General features: G+C 35.1%; 1 protein-coding gene across 2 annotated transcripts in view; it reads left to right on the top strand.

Annotated features, from left to right (window-relative positions):
- GPHN (gephyrin) overlaps window positions 1-22,107 on the top strand; it is a 625,620-nt gene that overhangs the window by 376,072 nt on the left and 227,441 nt on the right. For both annotated transcript variants that reach the window (XM_049611430.1, XM_049611431.1), the window contains exons 6-8: window positions 11,103-11,169; window positions 17,039-17,311; window positions 18,644-18,751. In XM_049611430.1, the coding sequence (XP_049467387.1) occupies window positions 11,103-11,169; window positions 17,039-17,311; window positions 18,644-18,751 (448 nt within the window). The remainder of the gene's footprint in view (window positions 1-11,102; window positions 11,170-17,038; window positions 17,312-18,643; window positions 18,752-22,107) is intronic.

Here is a 22,107-nt window from a genome sequence, read left to right as displayed (position 1 = left end):
CCTCCCTCTCCCTCCCCCTCCCCCCCCCCCCCCCCCCCCCCCCCAACCCCCCCTTGCACTCGCTGTCTCAAAATAAATAGGTAAACTTAAAAAAAAAAAAAAAAATCACAACAAACAAAAGTCCAGGACCAGATGGCTTCACAGGTGAGTTCTAGCAAACACTGAAAAAAGAGTTAATACCTATTTTTCTCAAACTATTCCAAAAAATAGAGGAAAAGAAACTTCCAAATTCATTCTATGAAGCAAGCATTGCCCTAATAACCAAACCAGAGAAAGACACCACAAAAAAGGAAAACTATAGGTCAATATCTGCAACGAACATACATGCAAAAATCCTCAACAAATTATTAGCAAACCAAATCCAACAATATATTTAAAAAGTCATTTGCCATGATTAAGTGGAATTTATTCCAGGGATACAAGGGTGGTTCAATATTCTCAAATCAATCAAAATGATACATCACATTAACCAGAGAAAGGATATAAAACAATATAATCATTTCAATAGATGCAGAAAAAGCATTTCACAAAATATAACATCCTTTCATGAAAAAACTCTCAATCAAATATATTTATAGGGAACATGCCTCAACATAATAAAGGTAATACATGAAAACCCACAACTAAAATCATACTCAGTGGTGAAAAACTGAGAGCTTTTCTTCTAACATCAGGAATAAGACAAGGATGTCCATTCTCACCACTTTTAATCAATATAATACTGAGAGTCCTAGCCACAGCAAATACACAAGATAAAGAAATGAAAGACATCCAGGCTGATAAGGAAGAAGTAAAACTTTCACTATTTGCAGATGTCATGATACTATATATAGAAAACTCTAAAGACTCCACCAAAAAACTACTAGAATTGATGAATGCAATAAATCTCAAGATACAAAATTAATATACAAAAATCTGTTGGATTTCTATCCACCAATAATGAAGTAACAGAAAGAAATTAAGAAAATAATCCCACTTACAATTGCACCAAAAAAATAAGATGCTTAGGAATGAACCTAACCAAAGACATAAAAGACCTGTAATTGGAAAAAGTATAAAACCTTGATGAAAAAAATTGAAGATGATACAAATGGAAAAAGTATTACATGCTTATGGGTTGGGAGAACCAATAGTGTTAAGATGTCGATACCACCCAAAGCAATCTCAGATTTAATGCAATCCATCAAAATTCCAGCAACATTTTTCACAAAGCCCGAACAAATAATCTTCTAATTTATATGTAATTACAAAAGACTCTGAACGTAGCCCAAGCAGTCTTGAAAAAGAAGTACAAAACTGGAGGTCTCACAATCCCAGATTTCAATACATGCTGAAGAACTGTAGGAATCCAAACAGTATGGTTCTGGGACAAAATAGACAAATAGATCAATGGAACAGAATAAAGAACCCAGAAATGAACCCATGATTTTATGGTCAATTGGTCTATGAGAAAGGAGGCAAAAATATACAATGGGTGAAAGAGTCTCTTCAATAAGTGATGTTGGAAAAACTGAACAGCTAGACTGAAAAGAATGAAACTGGACCACTTTCTTACATGATACACAAAAATAAACTCAAAATGGATTAGAGACCTAATGTAGGACCTATAACCATAAAATTCCTACAAGAAAACATAGGTAGTAATCTCTTTGACACCTGCTATCGAAACATTTTTCTAGATCTGTCTTCTTTGGCAAGGGAAACAAATGGCAAAATTAAACTGTTGGGACTACACCAAAATAAAAAGCTCTTGCAAAGCCAAGGAAACCAACAAAACAAAAAGACAACCTAATAAATGCAAGAAGATATTTGCTAATTACATATATGATAAAGGGTTAGCACCCAAAATATATAAAGAAGCTATGCACTGAACACCAAAAAATAATCCAATTAAATATAGGCAGAACATGAACAGACTTTTTTCCAAAGAAAACATACAGAGAGACAACATACACATGAAAAGATACTCAATATCACTAATCATCAGAAATGCAAATCAAGACCACAGTGAGATACCCACCTCACTCCTGTTCAGAATAACTAAAATAAAAAACAAGAATTAACAAGTGCTGGCAAGGATGTAGAGAGAAAGGAATCCTCATGCACTGTTGGTGGGAATACAAGCTGGTGTAGCCACTATGGAAAATAATACGAGGTTCCTCAAAAAATTAAAAATAGAATTACCATATATGATCCAGTAATTTCACTACTGGGTATTTGCCCCAAAAAATTAAAACAAAAATTCAAGGATATATGCATCTTTATATTTACTGCAGCATCATTTATAATTGCTGAGATATGGAAGGCACCCAGTGTCCATCCATAGATGAATAGATAAAGTAGATGTGGTATATCTATAGAATGGAATACTATTCAGCCATAAAAAGAATGAAATCTTGTCATTTGAAACAACATGAGTGGATCTAGAGGACATAATGCTAAGTGAAATAACTCATGTAAAGACAAATACCATATGATTTCACTCATATGTGGACTTTATGAAACAAACAGAAAAAAAAAGACTTAAAGAGAATAAATTGGTAGTTGCCAGATGGGTGGTGGGTGAGGAGATGGATGCAGTGGGTAAAGGTGATTAAGATTACAGTTATCATAATGAGCACTGAGAAATGTATAGATTTGTTGAATCATTATATTCTACACCTGAAACTAATATAACACTGTATGTTAACTATACTGGAATTGAAATTAAAAATTTAATAATTAAAAAAAAGGTCTACATCTTTACAGGGAATTCATGACCTTCTTCATCTAATCCCAATGTACTTTTTAAGGGAAAAGTGGCCAGTATTTATTGATTATCCATAATATACTAGACACTATACATTATATTTCAAAGATTATATTAATCCTTACAATCACTCAGGTTTTGAAAACTAAGCATTAGAGAGGCTATGTAACTAAGCCAGGATTACGTTAATAGTAAAGAGTAGATCAATAGCATTAAGGAAAGGAGAGGGGCAATATGAGAGATTTTACATGTCTAGCAAATTACCAAATGATGCTATGTTCTCGTGCAGAGACTACATTTTGGAAATACTAATTTATCAGACCATGACATCTGTCCATTGGTACTTCTTACCTCACATTAGTCTTTTGAGTAGACTGTGCTCTCCCTAGATGAAAGACTTAATATACCCAAAATGTACTTGGTTCTTTTTTGTCTCTGTGCTTTTACCTTGTATTTCTTCTCTATCTAAACTACCCTATTTTTCTTACCCTTCCCCCATTTTTTCCTACCTATTGAAATATTTTCCTTTAGAAAATCACTCAAATGTTACCTCTTCCATGAAGACTTACCTCATCCTCACCAAAAAGTTTACAACTCTTATTTTGAACTTACAGCACTTTTTGTCAATTTGTGTCATTACCTACTATCTTATAGTTGTTTATGTGCTTTAATGTTTTGTATTACATTTGTAAATTCCCTAAGGAAGAGAGTTGCATTTATCTCATAATACTTAGTGCGAGTCCTTAGTTTCCTAATATGCCTTAGTTGGAATATACTAAGACTATAGTACTTGTATTTTTGAAAATTATTAAATAAGATAGTGTTTGTGAAAATAAACAAAAGAGGTATATAAAGTTAAAATATTTTCTTTTTGCCATGACTCTGGACATTCTATAGATGAAAAACTACATCCCAAAATTAATTTTTAGATATTGAAAGAAACTGATGGACTTTTTGAAAAAGTGGCAAAATAAAAGTCCAAAAAGATTAAGAGAAAGTAACAGATATAGTCTCTCATGAATATATACTAAGGTTTTTAATTATATACACAATACATGCATAATACACACACAGAAAAGTAGTAATCTAGATATTATAACTTTTCTACATACATACAATACTGACTGGAGTTTTTATTTATACATTTATTAGCACTACTATTTAAGATGTCATCCGAGAGTAGAGGAAGTATTTTTGGAAATATAATAGGCCTGGGCTTGTTTACCAAAAAGTTGGAATAAAAAGAATTAACTGAATTTGTATTTGCCAATAACCTTGTGGTGAAGGGACTTAATACTTGGAACATTCTTAAACATTCTTGGAAAATAGAGTTACATTCTTATAATTGGAAATTAAATTCCAAGTTCCATAGTACTTTATAAATTACAAATATATTGAAATACATTATTGTCAGGATAAATTCATTGCCATTATCCTTAGAAAAGGAATCTACATTAACACAGATGGGATGAACTTGCTGTATAAAATTACAAAGATCCCAGGGGCATATATCAGTCAAATTCTCTGTACCTTAAAGATAAAACCTCATAAAAACAATTAATGATAGAGAGATAGATGATTTAACTGATAAAGAGATCAAAATAATGGTCCTAAAGATAGTCACCAAGGTCTGGAGAATAATGTCTGAACAAAGTGAGAATTTCAAAAGAGAGAATATAGGAGGTACCACACAAAAATCACATAGCTGAAGAATACATAACTAAAACAATCAGTAGTGGAATTTAACAACACTAGATGAAGCAGAAGAATCAGCAAACTTGAAGACTGGGCAATGGAATTCAGTCAGAGGAGAAAAAAAAAATATAAGATAGTTTAAGACACTTTTGGGACAGCATCAAGCAGACTAGTATTCACAATGTAAAGATCCCAGATGGAGAAAAGGGAAAGAAGTGGAAAGCTTATTTGAAGTAATAATGGCTGAAAATGTCCCTAAGCTAAGGAAGGAAATAGACATCCAGACTCGAGAAGCCCAAGAGTTCCAAATTGGATGAATCCAAATAGACCCGCTGAAAGACATAAAAGCAGCAAGAGAAAAAAAAACTTTTTTTATATACAAGGGATCCTTAGAAAATATCAGTAGATTTTTTTTCAGCAGAAACTTTGCAGGTCAGAATGGAGTGACAAAAAATATTCAAGTGCTGAAAGAAAAAAAAAAAAAGCCTGCCAAACAAGAATCCTCTACCAAACAATGTTGTCCTTCAGAATTGAAGGAGAGAGAAAGAGTTTTCCTTATGAGCAAAAGCTGAAGAGTTCAGCACTACTAGACTGGCCTTACAAGAAGTGTTAAAGGGATTTCTTTTAGCTGAAACAAAAGGGTAATATTTAGTAACAGGAAAACAAATGAAAGTGTAAATCTCACTGGTAAAAATAAATATATAGTTGAATTTAGAATAATGTTTTAATGGTGATGGATTGATCACTTATATATCTAATGTGAAAGTTAAAAGACAGAAGTATTGGGGTGCCTGGGTGGCTCAGTCATTTAAGCCTCCAGTTCTTGATCTCCGCTCAGGTCATGATCTCACGGTTGGTGAGGGCTCTGCACTGACAATGGGGAGCCTGCTTGGGATTCTCTCTCTCCTTTTCTCTCTGCCTGTCCCCTGCTCACTCTATGTCTCTCAAAAAAAAAAAAAAAACGGCAAAAGTATTAAAAAATAACTATAACTATAGTAACTTATTAATGGATATGCAAGTTAAAGAGATGTAAATTGTGACACCAAAAATAGAAGTAGTGCAGGGTGTAAAAATGTAGAGTGTTAGAATGTTTTCAAACTTAAGTTATTATCTACTTCAAATCAGCTGTTATAAATATTTTTTATGTAAGCCTCATGGTAACCACAAAGCAAAAACCTATAGGAGACACACAAAAGATAAAAAGAAAGGGATTGAAACACACCACTACAGAAAGCCATCAGATCACAAAGAAAGGGAGCAAAAGAAGAAACAAAGGTATTACAAAACAGCCAGAAAACAACAGAATTACAGTCAGTCCCTACCTATTAATAATTACTTTAAATGGACTAAATTCTCCAATTAAAACATAGAGTGGCGAATGGATTAATGAAAACAAGACCCCACTATATTCTGCCAACAGGAGTCTCACTTCAGATGTAAGGACACACACAGAATGCAAGTGAAAGGATGGAAAAAGATATTTTCAAATGGAAAACAAAAGAAAGCTGAGATAATTATGCTTATACAAAACAGATTTCAAGAAAAACGCAAAAGAAGGTCATTGTATAATAATAAAGGGATCAATCCAACAAGAGGATACAACATTTGCTAAAACTTATGCACCAAAGAATGGAGTATCTAAATATATAAAGCAAAAATTAACAAACTTTAAGGGAAAATTAGAGAGCAATGCAATAATGGTAGGAGTCTTCAGTACCCTGTGCTTTCATCAATGATTAGATCACCCATACAGAAAATCAGTGAGGAAACATTACACTTAATGACACTTTAGACCAAATGGACTTAATAGACATTTACAGAACTTTCCTTCCAAAAGCTGCAGGATACACATTTTTCTCAAACACACTTGGTCCATTCTCCATGATCATATATTAAACCACAGTACAAATCTTAATAAATTTAAGATTAAAATCATATCAAGCGTCTTTTTTATTCATAATTGTATAAAATTAGAAATTACAAGAAGAAAAATGGAAAAATCACAAATATATGGAGATTCAACTACATGCTACTGAACAAGTGGTTCAAAGAAGAAACCAAAACAAAATCAAGAAATATCTTGGGAGAAATGAAAATGGAAAGGTAGCATTCTAAAACTTGTGAGATGAAGCAAAAGCAATTCTAAAAGGGAAGTTCATAGCAATAATTTCCTACTTTAGATCTCAACTAAACTTTATACCTCAAGGATCTAAAACAGAAAATTTTAAGCCCATAATTAGAAGGATGGAAATAAAGAACAGCAGAAATAAAAGATCTAGAGAATTAAAACAACAAAAATACCAATGATATTAAGAGCTGATACTTAGAAAAGATTTAAAAAATTGGATTCACCAAAAATATAATAATAAAAAGGTGACTCAACTAAATAAAACCATTTATAAAAGAGGAAATGTTAGAACTGATGTTACACAAATACAAAGATCAGAAGAGACTATGGTGATTAATTGTATGCCAACAAATTGGACAACCTACAAAATAAGGATAAATTCTTAGAAACATACAGTCTACCATGACTTAATCATGAAATATAAAATCTGAACAGACCAATTACTAATAGGGAGATTGAATCAGTAATTTGAAACCTTGTAACAGATCAATGGCCATATGGCTTCACTGGTGAATTTTATCAAACAGAGAAGAATTAATACCAAACCTTCTCAGACTCTTCGAAAAATAGAAGAGGAAAGAATACTTCCAAATTCATTTTATAAAAGCAGCATTACCCTGATACCAAAACCAGAGAAGAAAATTACAAGAGAAGAAAAATACAGGTCAGTATCCCTAATGATCATAGATGCAAAAATCCTCAACAAAATATTAACAAACTGAGTACAACAATAAAAGGACCATGATGAAGTAGGATTTTTTCCCAGTGTTTCAATGATGGTTTAACATCCATCAATCAATTGATGTGATAGACCACATTGACAAAATAAAGGATAAAAATCATATAATACTTGGGACACCTGGGTGGCACAGATGGTTAAGCGTCCAACTTTGGCTCAGGTCATGATCTCTCGGTTTGAGGGTTCGAGTTCCATGTCAGGCTCTTTGCTGACAGCTCAGTCTGCTTTGATTCTGTGTCTCCCTCTCTCTCTCTCTCTGTCCCTCTCCTGCTCACTCTCTGTTTCTCTCTAAAAAATAAATAAACATTAAAAAATCATACAATCCTCTCAACAGATGCAGAAAAAGCATTTGACAAAATGTAATATCCATTCATGATGGAAATTCTGAACAACATGGATATAGAGGAGATGTATCTGAATATAATAACACAGGTGATAAGCCCACAGTTAACATCATACTCAATGGTAAAAAACTGGAAGCTTTCCATCTAAGACTTGGAACAAGACAAGGATGCCTACCTTACCACTTTTATTTAACAAAATACTGGAAGTCCTAACCAGAGCAATTAGAAAGGAAAAAGATAAGTCACCCAAATCAGAAAAGAAGTGAAACTGTCTGTTTGCAGATGACATGTTATTATATATAATAAACCCTAAAGGCTACACCAAAAAAAAAAAAAAATGTTAAAACTAAGAAACAAATTAGTAAAGTTGCAGGCTACAAAATCAATATGTATAAATCAGTTGCATTTCTATACACTAATGAACTATTAGAGAAATTAAGAAAACAATCTCATTTACAATTGCGTCAAAAAGAATAAGATACCTAGGAATAAAATTAACGAAGGAAGTGAAAGTCCTATACACTGAAAACTACACGACATTGATGAAAGAAATTGAAGACACAAATAAATGGAAAGATATTTCATGATCATGGATTGAAATAATATTGTTACAATGTCCGTATTCCCAAAACAATCTACCTATTCAGTGCAATTCCTATCAAAATTCCAGTGACATTTTTTACAGAAATAGAACAATCATTCTTAATGGAAATGCAGAAAACCCCAAATATTGAAAGCATCTTGAGAAATGTGAACAAAGCTAGAGTCATACACTTCCTAATCAACTGTATTACAAAGCTATAGTAATCAAAACAATATATCAAAAGCATAGAAACAGACATAGGTCAGCTGAACAAAATATAGTACCCATAAAAAAAAACCCATGCGTATGTAGTCCATTAATTTAGGACGAAGGAGCCAAGAAAATACAATGGGGAAAGGATAGTGTCTTTAATAAATGGTGGGAAAACTGGACAGTTACATGAAAAAGAATGACAATAGGACTACTATCCTATCTTAAACCATACACAAAAATCAACTCAATATAAAGTCTTGCATGTAAGACCTGAAACCATAAAACTCCTAGAATAAAACAGTGGATAAGCTTCTATACATCATTCTTAGGCAGTGCTTTTTTGGATTTGACTCCAAAAGCAAAGGCAACAAAAGCAAAAATAAATGGGACTACATCAACCTAAAAACCTATACAATAAAGGAAGTCATCAACAGAATGAAAAGGCAACCTATGGAACAGAAGAAAATATTCACAAATTATATATCCAATAAGGGGTTAATAATATCCAAAATATATAAAGAACTCATAGAACTTAGTACAAAAAAATCCAATTAAAAAATGGGCAAGGATGCTCAGTTGGTCAAGCATCTGACTCTTGATTTCAGCTCAGGTCATGATTCCAGGGTTGTGGGATCCAGCCCTTCATCAGGCTCCATGCTGAATGTGGAGCGTGCTTGGGATTCTCTCTATCTCCCTCTCCCTCTGCCTCTCTCCCCCACTTGTGCTTGCTCTCTCACTCTCCCTCTCTGTCAAAAAAAAAAAATTTTAATGGGCAAAGGATCTGAATAAACATTTTTCCAAATAAGATCTAAATGGCCAACAGTTACATGAAAAGATACAAAGAATTGGAAATCAAAACTGCAATGCAGTACCACTTTACTCACCTGCTAGAATGGCTATTATCAAACAAGATGAGATAACAAGATGTGCAGAAAAGGGAATGCTGTGTACTGTTGGTGGGAATGTAAATTGGTTCAGTCACTATGGAAAAGAGTATGGCAGTTGCTCAAAAAATTAAAAATAGAACTACCATATGATCTAGCAGTTCCATCTGGGTATTTATCCAAAGGAAAGGAAATCACTATCTTGAAAAGATGTCTGCACTCCCATGTTCATTGTAGCATTACTTACAGTAGCCAACACCTAGAACAACCTGTGTCTATTGACAGATGAATGGATGAAGAAACTGTGGTATGTATATGCAATGGAATATTATTGAACGTAAAAATGAAAGAAATCCTGCTGCTTGCAGCAACATAGTTGGACCTGAGTACATTATGTCAAGGGAAATAAATCAGATGAAGAAAGACAAATAACTGTATTATCTTACATATATGTGGAATCTAAAAATAACCAAACTCATAAATACAGAGAACAGATTGGTGGTTGCCTGAGGCAGGCATTGCACAATGGGTGAAATGGAGGAAGGTAGTCAAAGACACAAACTTCCAATTATAAGATAAATGTAAGGGATGTAATGTTAGCATGGTGACTATAATAAATACTGCTATATTGTATATTTGAAAGTTTCTAAGAAAGTAGATTGTAAGAGTTCTCATTACAAGAAAAAAATAGTAACTGTGTAGTGATGGTTGTTAATTAAGCTTATTGTATAATCCTTTCCCAATATATATACATATCACATCATTTTTGTACACCTAAAACTAATACAATGCTATTTGTCAATTATATTTCAATTAAAAGAATAGGGAAAATTTAAAGTAAATAGCTATCATCTCTTGTCTTTGTGAACAGGACTCAAGAAAAAAAAAACAATAAAACATAAGACAAATTTAGGTTATTTCAGAGAGTGAAAGTAGTTAATAATCTCATTCATAGGAACAAGTTTTGGGAAAAGACTGTTACATGACTTAAAAATCTTAGTTTTAAAATTTTAGAAATAGACCAATCCCTTTGTTTTCAGCTGATGAAAATTAGATGTTACCAGGTGAAAGTAACACAGCCAGTTATTGAAAAAGCATGATTCCAACTCTCATATGAAATCCAGGCCTTCAACTCTTGATTCCTGTCTTCCAGTGCTTTTCCATTGTTTATGTTTCTTATCTAACCACCTAGTTTAAAAGTGGCTTGGAAATTTACAGTAATCTTGAAAGACCTTTCTGCTTTCAGTTGCCCTTGTTTTTCAATGGATCTGTTAGCAGCTGAGCTCTCCAAACTCTCCCCACTGCCATTCATTTGTGAGAGACCTTATTTTACTTTAAAATTTACACTTTGCTAAGAAGCAATAGCTCAAATTTAAGTCTCCCTCAACTCTTGAGTGCTTTTTGTTTTACACTTTTGAAAATATTACTGTGCTAGACATTTTTACATTTATCTCATTGAAATCTTAGAACTGTATGAGATACAAAGAAGCTAGAGAAAGACGATATTTTGGCCATTACTTCTTTAAATTGGCTAATATATTCTGATTTTATGTCAGTACATCTTTACAATCTAACACACTAGCTATTGTGAAAACCTCAGCCAGAATGCCTAATTTGTGTAACAATTGGTGAATCTCTAGCTGTAGTAATTTCATTCTAAAACAGTTGTTGCCATGTGAAATACAATGTTTGATCTCTGTTGTTGAATGTATTTAAACCAACCATTCATTGCAATTTAGTATTCATCCAGTTTCTCTTTCCTTTCAGGCCTGTATGTGGAATCAGAGGTAAAACTCTCATAATTAACCTGCCAGGTAGCAAGAAAGGATCTCAGGTAAGCCACCTTGAGATTTATATGGTTTAGTATAAAGTTTTAGCCAACTGCAAATTAGTCAGCCAAAAAGCTGGAGCACTCCACAAGGCTGCCCTCACTTCTGACACCAGTTGCAACCTAGCATATTCCCAAAGCCACCCTCACTTTCGATAATTCACTAGAAAGACTCACAGAACTCACTGAAAGATGTTATGCTGGTGGATATAATTTATGACAGGGAAAGGATACAAATTAAAGGTAACCAAGAGTAAAAGAGAAGGACTAAATGCACACCTTCTATAATCCTCTCCCTGTAGAGTCATGAAAGCATTATTCTTTTGGCATCAGTGTACGGCAGCACAGGGAGCATTGCCAATCAGGGAGCCGCCAAGCCTTTGGTGTTCAGAGTTTTACTGGGGCTCATCACATTCTGCCAATATGGCTGGCCTTTAGTCTCTAGCCCTTTCCAAAGTTATGCTGATTCCTTTAGCCCCCACCACTTTCCAGAGGCAAAACTGATACCCAAATGCCCAAAGCACCCATCATAAATCACATTGTTAAATCTGTCTGGTGGCCAAAGCTCCAAGGCAAACAAAGGCCACACTCTCTTGAGATAAGGTTAAGTCCTCATTACACAAGCTTCCCCCTGGCCTTTGGCTGAGGCTGTCTTATAGAAAATGATTGTATTTATCTGGCTGGGCATCTATATTTACTATAGCATTTATATTACAGATGCAACAACAGTATCAGTATGAATATGTCTAAAATTTGAAGAAGCCAGTATGAGAGATAAATTTGAGAAACAGCTAATCTATCCTCTAAAGCCATGACACACATTTTCATATTTTTGTACTAATATACTAAGTTTTCTACCTCAATCTGCTACTATTTGTATTATGTGATACTTTGAACAGAACTATTTACCACAGAAATTAGCTGACTTTTTCAAGCCAATCATTTTTCCATTGGTATTATATTTTGAGGGGGATTTAACCCAATTTCCCATTATATATGATCATCAATATCAGTATTCTAATCTTTCTAGCAACACCAGTTTTATAACATTTCACAGTAGGGTGGTAGATATAACCTGAAATATGAGCCAGAAGATACTGGCACACTACTGGAGTCCTACACAGATATTAACAACCTAGTCCATCATCGTATCATATGACCAAAATGTCTCCCAGAACTATGCTACTCAGGTTTACAGGCTTATCAGGTTCCCAGAGCAGGAGTAGTCTCAGCAACATAGGGCTTTACCCCTTCTGGCATCTATTACAACTGAGCTAAGAAACAGTATCCTCTTGTTCTAAGGATTTTGAGACACCAATATAATATTGGATCTCTTTCATTGCATAACCCATGTACTCATTCCTTTACCTCCAGTTACCATTCCTCCTTCTCTCCATTTATACTCGGACTTTTCCTATGAAAATCTTTGAATGAGACAGTTGATTTGGCCACTGTGCTGGTCCAAATTGCCACCAGTAATACTTATTTAGCAAGTGCCACCTGCTTAGTCCTTTTCCATTCATATTAGGTAGGGTTACGTAGTAGGTACAGAACTAGTGAGCAATCGCACACACCAGGCAATGTAACTGCATCCATTTTCAATCCCAATTTGTCCAGATGGAGTCAGGCATAATCTACCTCATCAGGCCCTTAGGAACTGTGACATAAAGACTTAAAGATACAGTTTCTGCTTAGGAATCATCCTGCTTCTGGCACGCACAGTTGCAGCCCTGCTCCTGTCACCACAGCATCAGGTAGAAAAAAAGAAAGTTGATCTGATATGATAAAAGAAAAAGTATAGTCCTAAAGAAAAAATATAGTCTTACCAACATCACCCCCCAACCCTCTCTTCCCCAGAAAGGTAGAGGACTGTATTTAGTGGGGACCCTCCCTTGGCCTCCCTCATGTTGAATGTGACCACACACTAATGAGAGTATGTAAGCCATGCTCTTCCTTTTTTAGACAACAAATGTTTCCATTGCCCATTCAAATTTTCTATCAAATCATTGCTCTGAATATGAAAGTGTGTACCTTGGTCTAAAGAAATGTGACTCTACAGTCATTGGTACAATATTTTCTGCCCTAGTCCTTTCATAGTACACTGAGCATTTGTATCTACCATTGGGTAAGCAAAGCCCAGTCCCGAGTAAATGTCTATTCCTGTTAGGACTCATTTGTAGCCTCCAGAGACTAGCAACATCAGTCCAACTTGCTAGCTATGTGTAGGACCTTCCCCTATGGAATCTGCCATATAGCTTTCTGCTGTCTTTTTTGTTAGCAGACAGAACAGTTCTTGTTGGCATTTTGTGCCTCAGAGGGTACAAGAGAAATTTATCAATTCAGCCCATCTCTGCATTGTTGCAGCCCCCCATTGTCCATTCATCTCATGGGCCCAGGTGCCATGTCAAGCGTGCATGCTCGGATATCTGCTCACGAGTTCCAGTTAACTTCCCATTCTGAAAGGGGGTTTTTCTGATGGGGATTAACGTATTCTACTTTAATATACCCCTTCTATTCCTGGAGTAATTTCCATGTCCTATACAGGCATCCCTTTGATAGACCAATTTTCCATTGCCCTTCTGCCTAACCATATGACCAAGCTCCTGGACACTTCCTATGAGTTGGTAAAAACCCAAACATAGGGGCAAACACCATGCAGTTCAGCCCATCGAGCTGATTTGTTTTTACCTTCTTCAATCAGAGTGGCGGCCTTCCAAACAGGATGCTGTCCCTTCACCTTGGAATTGCCATCCATAAACCAAGCAGCTCTTTGTTGATCAGTAGAAAGCTGTTTATAGGGCACCGCCCAAGTGGCCCAAGTGGCCATAGGATCCAGCAGCTCCTCAGGTGGTTCCGAAGTCGGCCCTAGGTGAAAAGAGGCTACCTGCTCGTGAGTACCTCCTTGCATTCTCCTGGTAGCATGATCCTATATGCACCATTTCCATTTTATTATGGAACTCTCCTGGGCATTGCCTTCCCATTAGAGCATTTCTCTACTATTACCTAAAACATTACGGATATTTCAGGTTTCAAGATAGTTTTATGTTCTTCAGTCATAGGGTAGTCTCAATTATAAATCCAATAGCAAGCTAGTAAATGCCCCTCAAATGGCAATTTTCTGGTCCCAAATCCCAGCAGTTGTTTTTAGGTGGCATTCACAGGTTTTTGCTATAGACCTAGTTTGCACTCCACCAGGCCCCTGGACACTTCCTATCAGTTGGTAAAAACCCAAACATAGGGGCAAACATGCAGTTCAGCCCATCAAGCTGATTTGTTTTTCCCTTCTTCAATTAATAACCTGTGTTGACTCAGGCAATCTTACTTGTTCCCACTTGACATGTACAATCTATGTTAGTGGAAGAGTGGATTTATATGCTTTGTTTTACAGTACTAGGTAGGGGAAGAATTATCCAGTCAAACATAATATTCATCCCCATAATACATTCCAGTGAAGGAGACTGACCACTTCATATAAAGTTCACTGTTCAGACATTCTAATTTTCATCCCAACTTTCACCATAATTCCATCAACTGTTGTATCTCTGTATAATTCCCGTCTAACTGTATCCCCTCATTAGAACTTCAACAGGTGTTAGAATCACAGTACGTGAGTAGTGCCATGTCAAGGAATCCTAGAAAAGGATCTCCCTCCCATGACCATTTTATCCATTTGTGTGTATATGGCCTTGGATCTCTAGGCCTGGGTTGGACCAAGGGATTCAGACTCTTTGGTCTAGACTTTTATTGATTAGATTTGGGACCCTCACTTAAGGTGATTCAAGGTGAGGTTTCTTTTAGTTATCTATGCCTTCTAGCTTTTAAAATTCCTTCAAACTAGGGTAAATTTAGATTTGTTTAGGACCCTTTAATGTTGGGAGACCAGTGCTCCCCATCTGTCTGCTCAACCCATAATGGTGCTACATTAAGACCTTTCTTTTGCCTCCAACAGTACTCACTTTATTCATCCATTTCTTAATAATCATTTAAGTATTTCTACCCTGACAGGACAAGTCCCTTGTGTCTCCCATTTCTCTTTTCCCCATTCTCTAATGAATAAATCTAACTTTATTACTATTTATTCCTTCAGCGTAACATTTTTCTTTGGAAGCAGCTCAGGGGCTAGCAGCTATATGTCAGATAAGCCAGAATCTAAGCTTGGTGCAACCTTAGGATCCACCCCTACGTTCTCCATTTTGTTTTAGTTAGTACAGATAACAATAGCCAAGAGATTGTATATTTACCTTGTTAATCTATGCATCCAATACAACTCCTTAAAAGTTGCATCTTTCATTTCAAAATTCCATTGCTAACTTTTATCTCCAATAACTAATCATAGCACAGTTACAATTGCATACTGTGCATGATCCTGTGTTTATCCAGGCTCTAAAGATTCATCATCCCCACCCTCTTCCGTTCTCTTCCCAGATCATGCTTCATGATCACATGAGTCAAGATCTTTCTACTGAGTTTCATTTCTAACACCAACTGTAAGGAGTTTGGGCCAACTGCAAAAGTTAGCCAGCTATAAATGTGGAGCACTCCACGAGACTCCCCTCACTTCTGGCACCATAAAACTACCCTCAATTTTAATAATTCACTAGAAGCACTCACAGAACTCATTGAAAGCTGCTAAACTCAAAGTTATGGTGTATTACAGGGAAAGAATACAGATTGAAATCAACCAAGAGAAGTAGCATATAGGGCAAACTCTGAGAGGTTCCTCAAATGAGGAACTTCTGTTCATCCTCTCCCATGGAGTCAGGGATAGCATTACCTCTTCTTGGCCATAATATGAGACAGTACACACAGAATATCACTAAGTAGGCACACTCACCTTTGTCTTTGATGTCCAGAGTTTTTACTGGGACTTGATCACATATTACCCATATGGTTGACCTTTAGTCTAACCCTTCCCAGAGGAAAAACTGTCTTTAGTCTCCAGTTTCTTCCAGAGGCCAAACTGACCCCATGTTTCCCTAAATCCTCATAATAATCCACATTATTGTCCAGTGGGCAGATCACCCAGGCAATCAGCGACATTCCTTTTAGGCGAGACCAGGAACTAGAGTTCACCTCCCAAAAGCTGAGAGTAAAGGCCAGACCTCTCGTTAGTCAAGGTTAAATTCTTTGCCATATAATCTTTATCTCTAAGGTGATTGAACCATACAAAGAGAAGTCAAAAGATTAGGCACCCTTACAGATATTCCCATAACCCTCTGTAAGTTTTAAGACATTTCTTTATATCTTAGATTTTAAGGTAAGTTATTTTAAAAGAGAAAAACCTCTGTCCAGATACATTCCCCAGACATATCTGGCCCTATGTTCTGGTTTTAAAGTTCTACCTATTCTCTTTTGGTGATACATTACAGGTAACAGTGGACACTTGAGCAGGAGACTATAGTGATTTTTATGCAGTGCTCTGTACAAACTCATATCTATTTTTCAATATTGCACAATGTTGCCTAGCTGTATTTTATGATGGTAGTCAGAACGTTAGCTCTCCAAATAAATTAAGTCAGTCCTCAATTGGTTTGTTAATTCTGGTACTCTGCTCTAACTAGAAAGATGAAAACTGTTTCCTGCCTTTCTCATATTGCCTCTTTAAGACCCAAAGTTGTATAGAAATTTTACTGTAAGAAAAATGTACTCTAGGCTTATACATTACTGTAGTTCTACAGCTTACAGAGAATACTTTAATATATACAGTGTTTACTTCATATTTCATATTACAAAGACAGTACCTTAAATATGATTTATTCTTAAGACTGACAGAAAGAAACATAGATCCAAAATCACAAATAAATGTGATTGCTACCATTTTATATGCCTGTAAAGGTGTTTTATCTTCATTTTTTTTTCTTCCTCTTGTATACAGGAATGCTTTCAGTTTATACTGCCAGCTCTACCTCATGCCATTGACCTTTTACGTGATGCCATTGTAAAAGTAAAGGAAGTGCATGATGAACTTGAAGATTTACCTTCCCCACCACCTCCTCTTTCCCCTCCTCCCACAACTAGCCCCCATAAGCAGACAGAAGACAAAGGGGTTCAATGTGAGGAAGAGGAAGAAGAGAAGAAAGACAGTGGTGTTGCTTCAACAGAGGATAGTTCTTCATCACATATAACTGCAGCAGCCATTGCTGCCAAGGTAAGCCCGCTGACAAAGACCCAAAGATCTAAAGGAACCACAGGTAAATGTACTGATTTCATCCCTCTTTCCGTCCCATTTTTTTCATAAGTTCAGTACATCTTCAAGGCATCCTTAAAAAAGAACTAAGGTATTTATGACACTTCACAGCTATGTTCCCTCCATAATGTAGATAGACTCGTTGAAAGCACTGAAGTTTGTTCTCAGTTGTGAGGCATTAAAAATATTGCTGTTACCTATTGAAGTATAGCTGTAATGATAAACAATGTGACATTTTAAGAACTCTCCAGAAATGTCATTTTTGTGATCATATTAAATATATAATATTTTTATATTTAAAACATCAAATATTCACAAATTCATAAAGGAGCAGCAAACTGAAGGTAAGAGACCTTAGATAATTTTAAAATTAGTTGAGAAAGGTTAATAAAGATTTTTTTAAAGACAGAGTTTTTCAGCAATTAACACTTATTTAAATATTTCTTGACCCAAATTACCCAAGTACTACAGAGAGGAAATAAGATACAATGTATTTGCATTTTTTACTTAATAAAGTAATATTATTAGAATAGTACCAAAGTATTACAGATTCTCTGTGGGCAATTCTGGTAGTAAATAGAGTACCATGTGGTACTTGGATAAATTTAGTCACCTTAGTCATAGAACATCATCTACATTATTATTCATATTTAGTATAATCCACCCAATATGCTTTAAAATCTTCAGAAAGTAACATATCACTTCTGAGAATAATGATTGTTCATTGAAAGCATAAAGATTAAAAACCTAATCTTACTATATGAAGTAATTCCTAAAGTTTCAAGAGTCATCCAGGTATTTTGGTTATGAACATAACTTGAGGGGATTTTTGACAACACATAAATTGTAAAGGATCGTAGAGATCTTTTTAAGGTATTCTTTTACACCACCAGTAAGTGGTTCTTTCACTGAAGACCAAATGACTTTGTCTCCACATCTATTCAGTGGTCCATTAAGTCTCTACTTAAGACTAGTAAGTAGTTATGTTGTATGTGATTTTTGCTTTGTTTTGTTTCATTTTGTTTTTATGGAACTGATTAAATAGGTACATTTTTAAATCATCGTATCTTCTCTTTTACTCTTAATTAAAAGAGTAAAAAGTGCCGTCAATTTCCATCTTAAGAAAAAGCTTACAACATTTGAAGTCTAAGCTGATATTGTCATTCTACATTTGAGAATTTTTGGCATTTCATTGTTTCATTTGTTTTCACCTTTTCCTTTCCAGTCATTTTGCTTGTATAGTTTCATGTTTTCCTGTCACTGTACTCATAGTTGTTATGTGTTGTGCATTAGAAGCATCCATTCTACACCAGTCCAGCTGTTATCATGGCACACGGTGAGCAGCCCATTCCTGGTCTCATCAATTATTCCCATCATGCAACAGACAGTACAGATGAACGGGTAAGACAATAGGCTTTTGCGTTAATGATTTTGCAAGCATACGGCCTACCTCCTATCCTTGGAGATAGGTATAACATTTTATGGAAGATGTGTTTTATTCTGAAGGATCTTCAGCATACTTTTTTCTAAAAGTGTAAGTGCCACTGAGCATATTCCATCAAGGAATTTAATAGAGTTTCTCCTGTACCTAAAATACTCTAATATCATTAAGATTCTGTCATATGTGACAAAGAGCATTTATCACACAACCCCAAGAAATTCATTGCTCAGAAATTATTATTTTCCTTTAGTAATTTTATCAAATACCTTTAAATAAATTACCTGGCTCAATTAAGATAAGCCATTAAAAGGATCACTTTAAGTCTTAAAAATCCAAACAAATTGGTCAAACTAATATTTAATTAACTCACTTTTTGCCTCATGATTTTTCTCCTGATTTTCTTTTCCTTCATTATGTTCTCATTAATACCATTTAGAGATGTGAGTCTTGATACAATTTCTGAGATTACTAATCTTCAAATAAAAGCTTAGAAGGATACATTATCACTTGTTTTAGTCACTGTCTATACGATAGTTTGTAAAAAGCTCCAGGCCAGAAAAGATTAAACTGTTAAGTATAGCTAACTATTAAAAAAAAAATTAAAATAAAAACCTTAAAAATTTTTTAAAAAATAAATAAATACAGTATAACTAAACAGTAATAATTTAGACCATGGATGTTCAAAAAAAATCTATCTCAGTCACTAATATGGATATAAAATGAGAGGGGGGAAAAACGAAGAAAATAAAAAGTAATAAAGTGAAATTTGGCTTAAAATCCTTAGGGAGATCCAATTAAAAATGGACAGAAAACATGAACAGACATTTATGGAACATTATTCAGCCATGAAAAAGAATGAAATCTTGCCATTTGCAGTGATGTGGATGGAGCTATAAAGTATAATCCTGAGTGAAATAAGTCAGAGAAAGACAAATACCATGTGATTTCACTCTCATGTGAAATTCAGGAAACAAAACAAATGAACAAAAGAAAAAATAGAATTCTGTTGGCATTCGGGATTTACCTGTGGTTGTGACAAAAAGATACCTGTGGGCTTAAGCAAGTGCTTGAAAGTGTACTCCTCCAGCAGTGTGGTTTATCTGGTCCTATTAGTTGAATTCATTGGGCATATTGGTGGATGATCTCTCAAACTGTTAAAGAAGGGGCCTCCGGGTGGCTTAGTCAGTTAAGCGTCTGACTTCAGCTCAGGTCATGATTTTGCAGTTCATGAGTTCAAGCCCCACATTGGGCTCCGTGCTGACAGCTGGGAGCCTGGAGCCTCCTTTGGATTCTGTGTCTCCCTCTCTCTCTGCCCCTCCCGGCTCATGCTCTGTCTCTCTCTCAAAAATGAATAAACATTTTTAAAAACAATTTTTAATTTAAAACTTTTTAAAAAATATTTATTCTTGAGAGATAGAGAGAGACAGAGCATGAGCAAGGGAGGGGCAAAAAGAGAGAGACACACAAAATCTGAAGCAGGCTCCAGGCTCCGAGCTGTCAGCACAGATCTGATGCAGGGCTGGAACCCATGGACCTCCAGATCATGACCTGAGCCGTGGTTGGATGCCTAACCAACTGAGCAACCTAGGCTTCCCTTAATTTAAAACTGTCAATGAATAATTTTTAAAGTTAAAATCATAACTTTATTACAAATACTAAATGAATGCATATCAATGGTGTTATTTCATTAATTAATTATTGAAGGAACCAGAAAGGTATTACAACTGGTTCACAGGAAAACTCAAAGGACACAAATATGTAAACATTAAGAACTAAATGAATGTAAATGAAATTTACAAATAGATGCAACACTTTAGTTGTTATCTGCAAAGCAGCCCATTGCACTTCTCTTGTATAAAAGAATCATTTGGACAAAAACCAGTTACATTACTATTTTCTGCAAGTTTGAGTAAGATAGCTGAAAGACTGGACAGTGAACATAATCCAGAATGGTCCACTACACAGGACACCTAATATTTTTGTCCATTTTAAAGTATTTCACAATTTTTCTTGACCTGTGAAAGGAATACAAAGATGCATGGATGTTTACAAAAGAAAATAAAATTTTTACTCAAGACGCCCATGGATCTAATTGTGCTTCTTTAAAAATGACTGTTGATTTTCTCAAAATTTCAATTAAAAACACCAATAAGTGCTTATAACACTGCTGTTGTTTGTAAAGGGGTGACTTGTTAGGATGCCAATTGTTTTTTTCTAGCATTGACCTTTGAGTAATATTGTGACCCAATTATGTATCTATGTGTTAGGAATAAGTAATGATTATTTGGGCTAATGTATGTTTTTATAAGTTTTACATTAAGCTAACTATTATTATCATAAAATAAGTAGAAAGCTATATTAAAATAAACTACAAAGACCTTTTTCATATTTGGGAAGCAATATGCATTGTGCTTTATGAAACAGCATGAATTTTGGCATCATATATTTTCAGATCCATCGGTTAGTAGCTCTATGACATTGGGTGTAGTGCTTCTCCTTTCTAAGCCCCAGTCTTCTCTAAAATAGGAAGAACAATTATATTAACATCATGATTACTTAATGACTAAGTTGTGAATATTCAAATAGGAAAATGGATATAAAAGCACTTAATTCAGTGTCTGAATAAAAGTAAGCATTCATTATTTTAGGGAGTCAACCACCTCACTGATACCAGCTCAGCTTTCAGATGCTACTTACACATTTCTCTCTTCATACCTCCTCTTTCCTTTGCCCAGTTGAACAATCCTTTCTTTTTCCTTCTTATTCTACCTTTAGATATCATTTAAGGCCTAATAAGTGGTTCTTATATTTTTATAGGTGGTGACCTCCTTTGGAAATGTGATTACTGTGGCCTCCCCTCTCCAAGGGGCTATGCACACAAATGTTGAGCTTAGTTGCAAGGCCTATCCCTTAGATTAAGTATTCTTGTGCCACAACAAACAACAGGTGTTGGTGAGGGTGTGGAAAAAGGGGAACCCTCTTGCACTGTTGGTGAGAGTGTGAACTAGTACAGCTACTCTGGAAAACAGTATGGAGGTTCCTCAAAAAGTTAAAAATAGAACTACCCTACAATCCATCAGTCTCACTACTCAGTATTTACCCAAAGATATAAAACTGCTGATTTGAAGGGATACATTCACTCCAGTGTTTATAGCAGCATTATCTACAATAGCCACACTATGGAAACAGCTGAAATGTCCAATGACTGATGAATGGATAAAGTCGATGTGATATGTATGTGTGTATATATATTATGTGAAGCAAAACAAGTCAGAAAAAGACAAGTTCCATATGATTTCACTTGTAGAATTTAAGA

Source organism: Panthera uncia (assembly GCF_023721935.1).
Source record: "Panthera uncia isolate 11264 chromosome B3 unlocalized genomic scaffold, Puncia_PCG_1.0 HiC_scaffold_1, whole genome shotgun sequence".
NCBI lineage: Eukaryota > Metazoa > Chordata > Mammalia > Carnivora > Felidae > Panthera > Panthera uncia.
The sequence above is the reverse complement of the archived record's forward strand: the minus strand, read 5'-3'. Positions and strand labels throughout refer to the sequence as shown.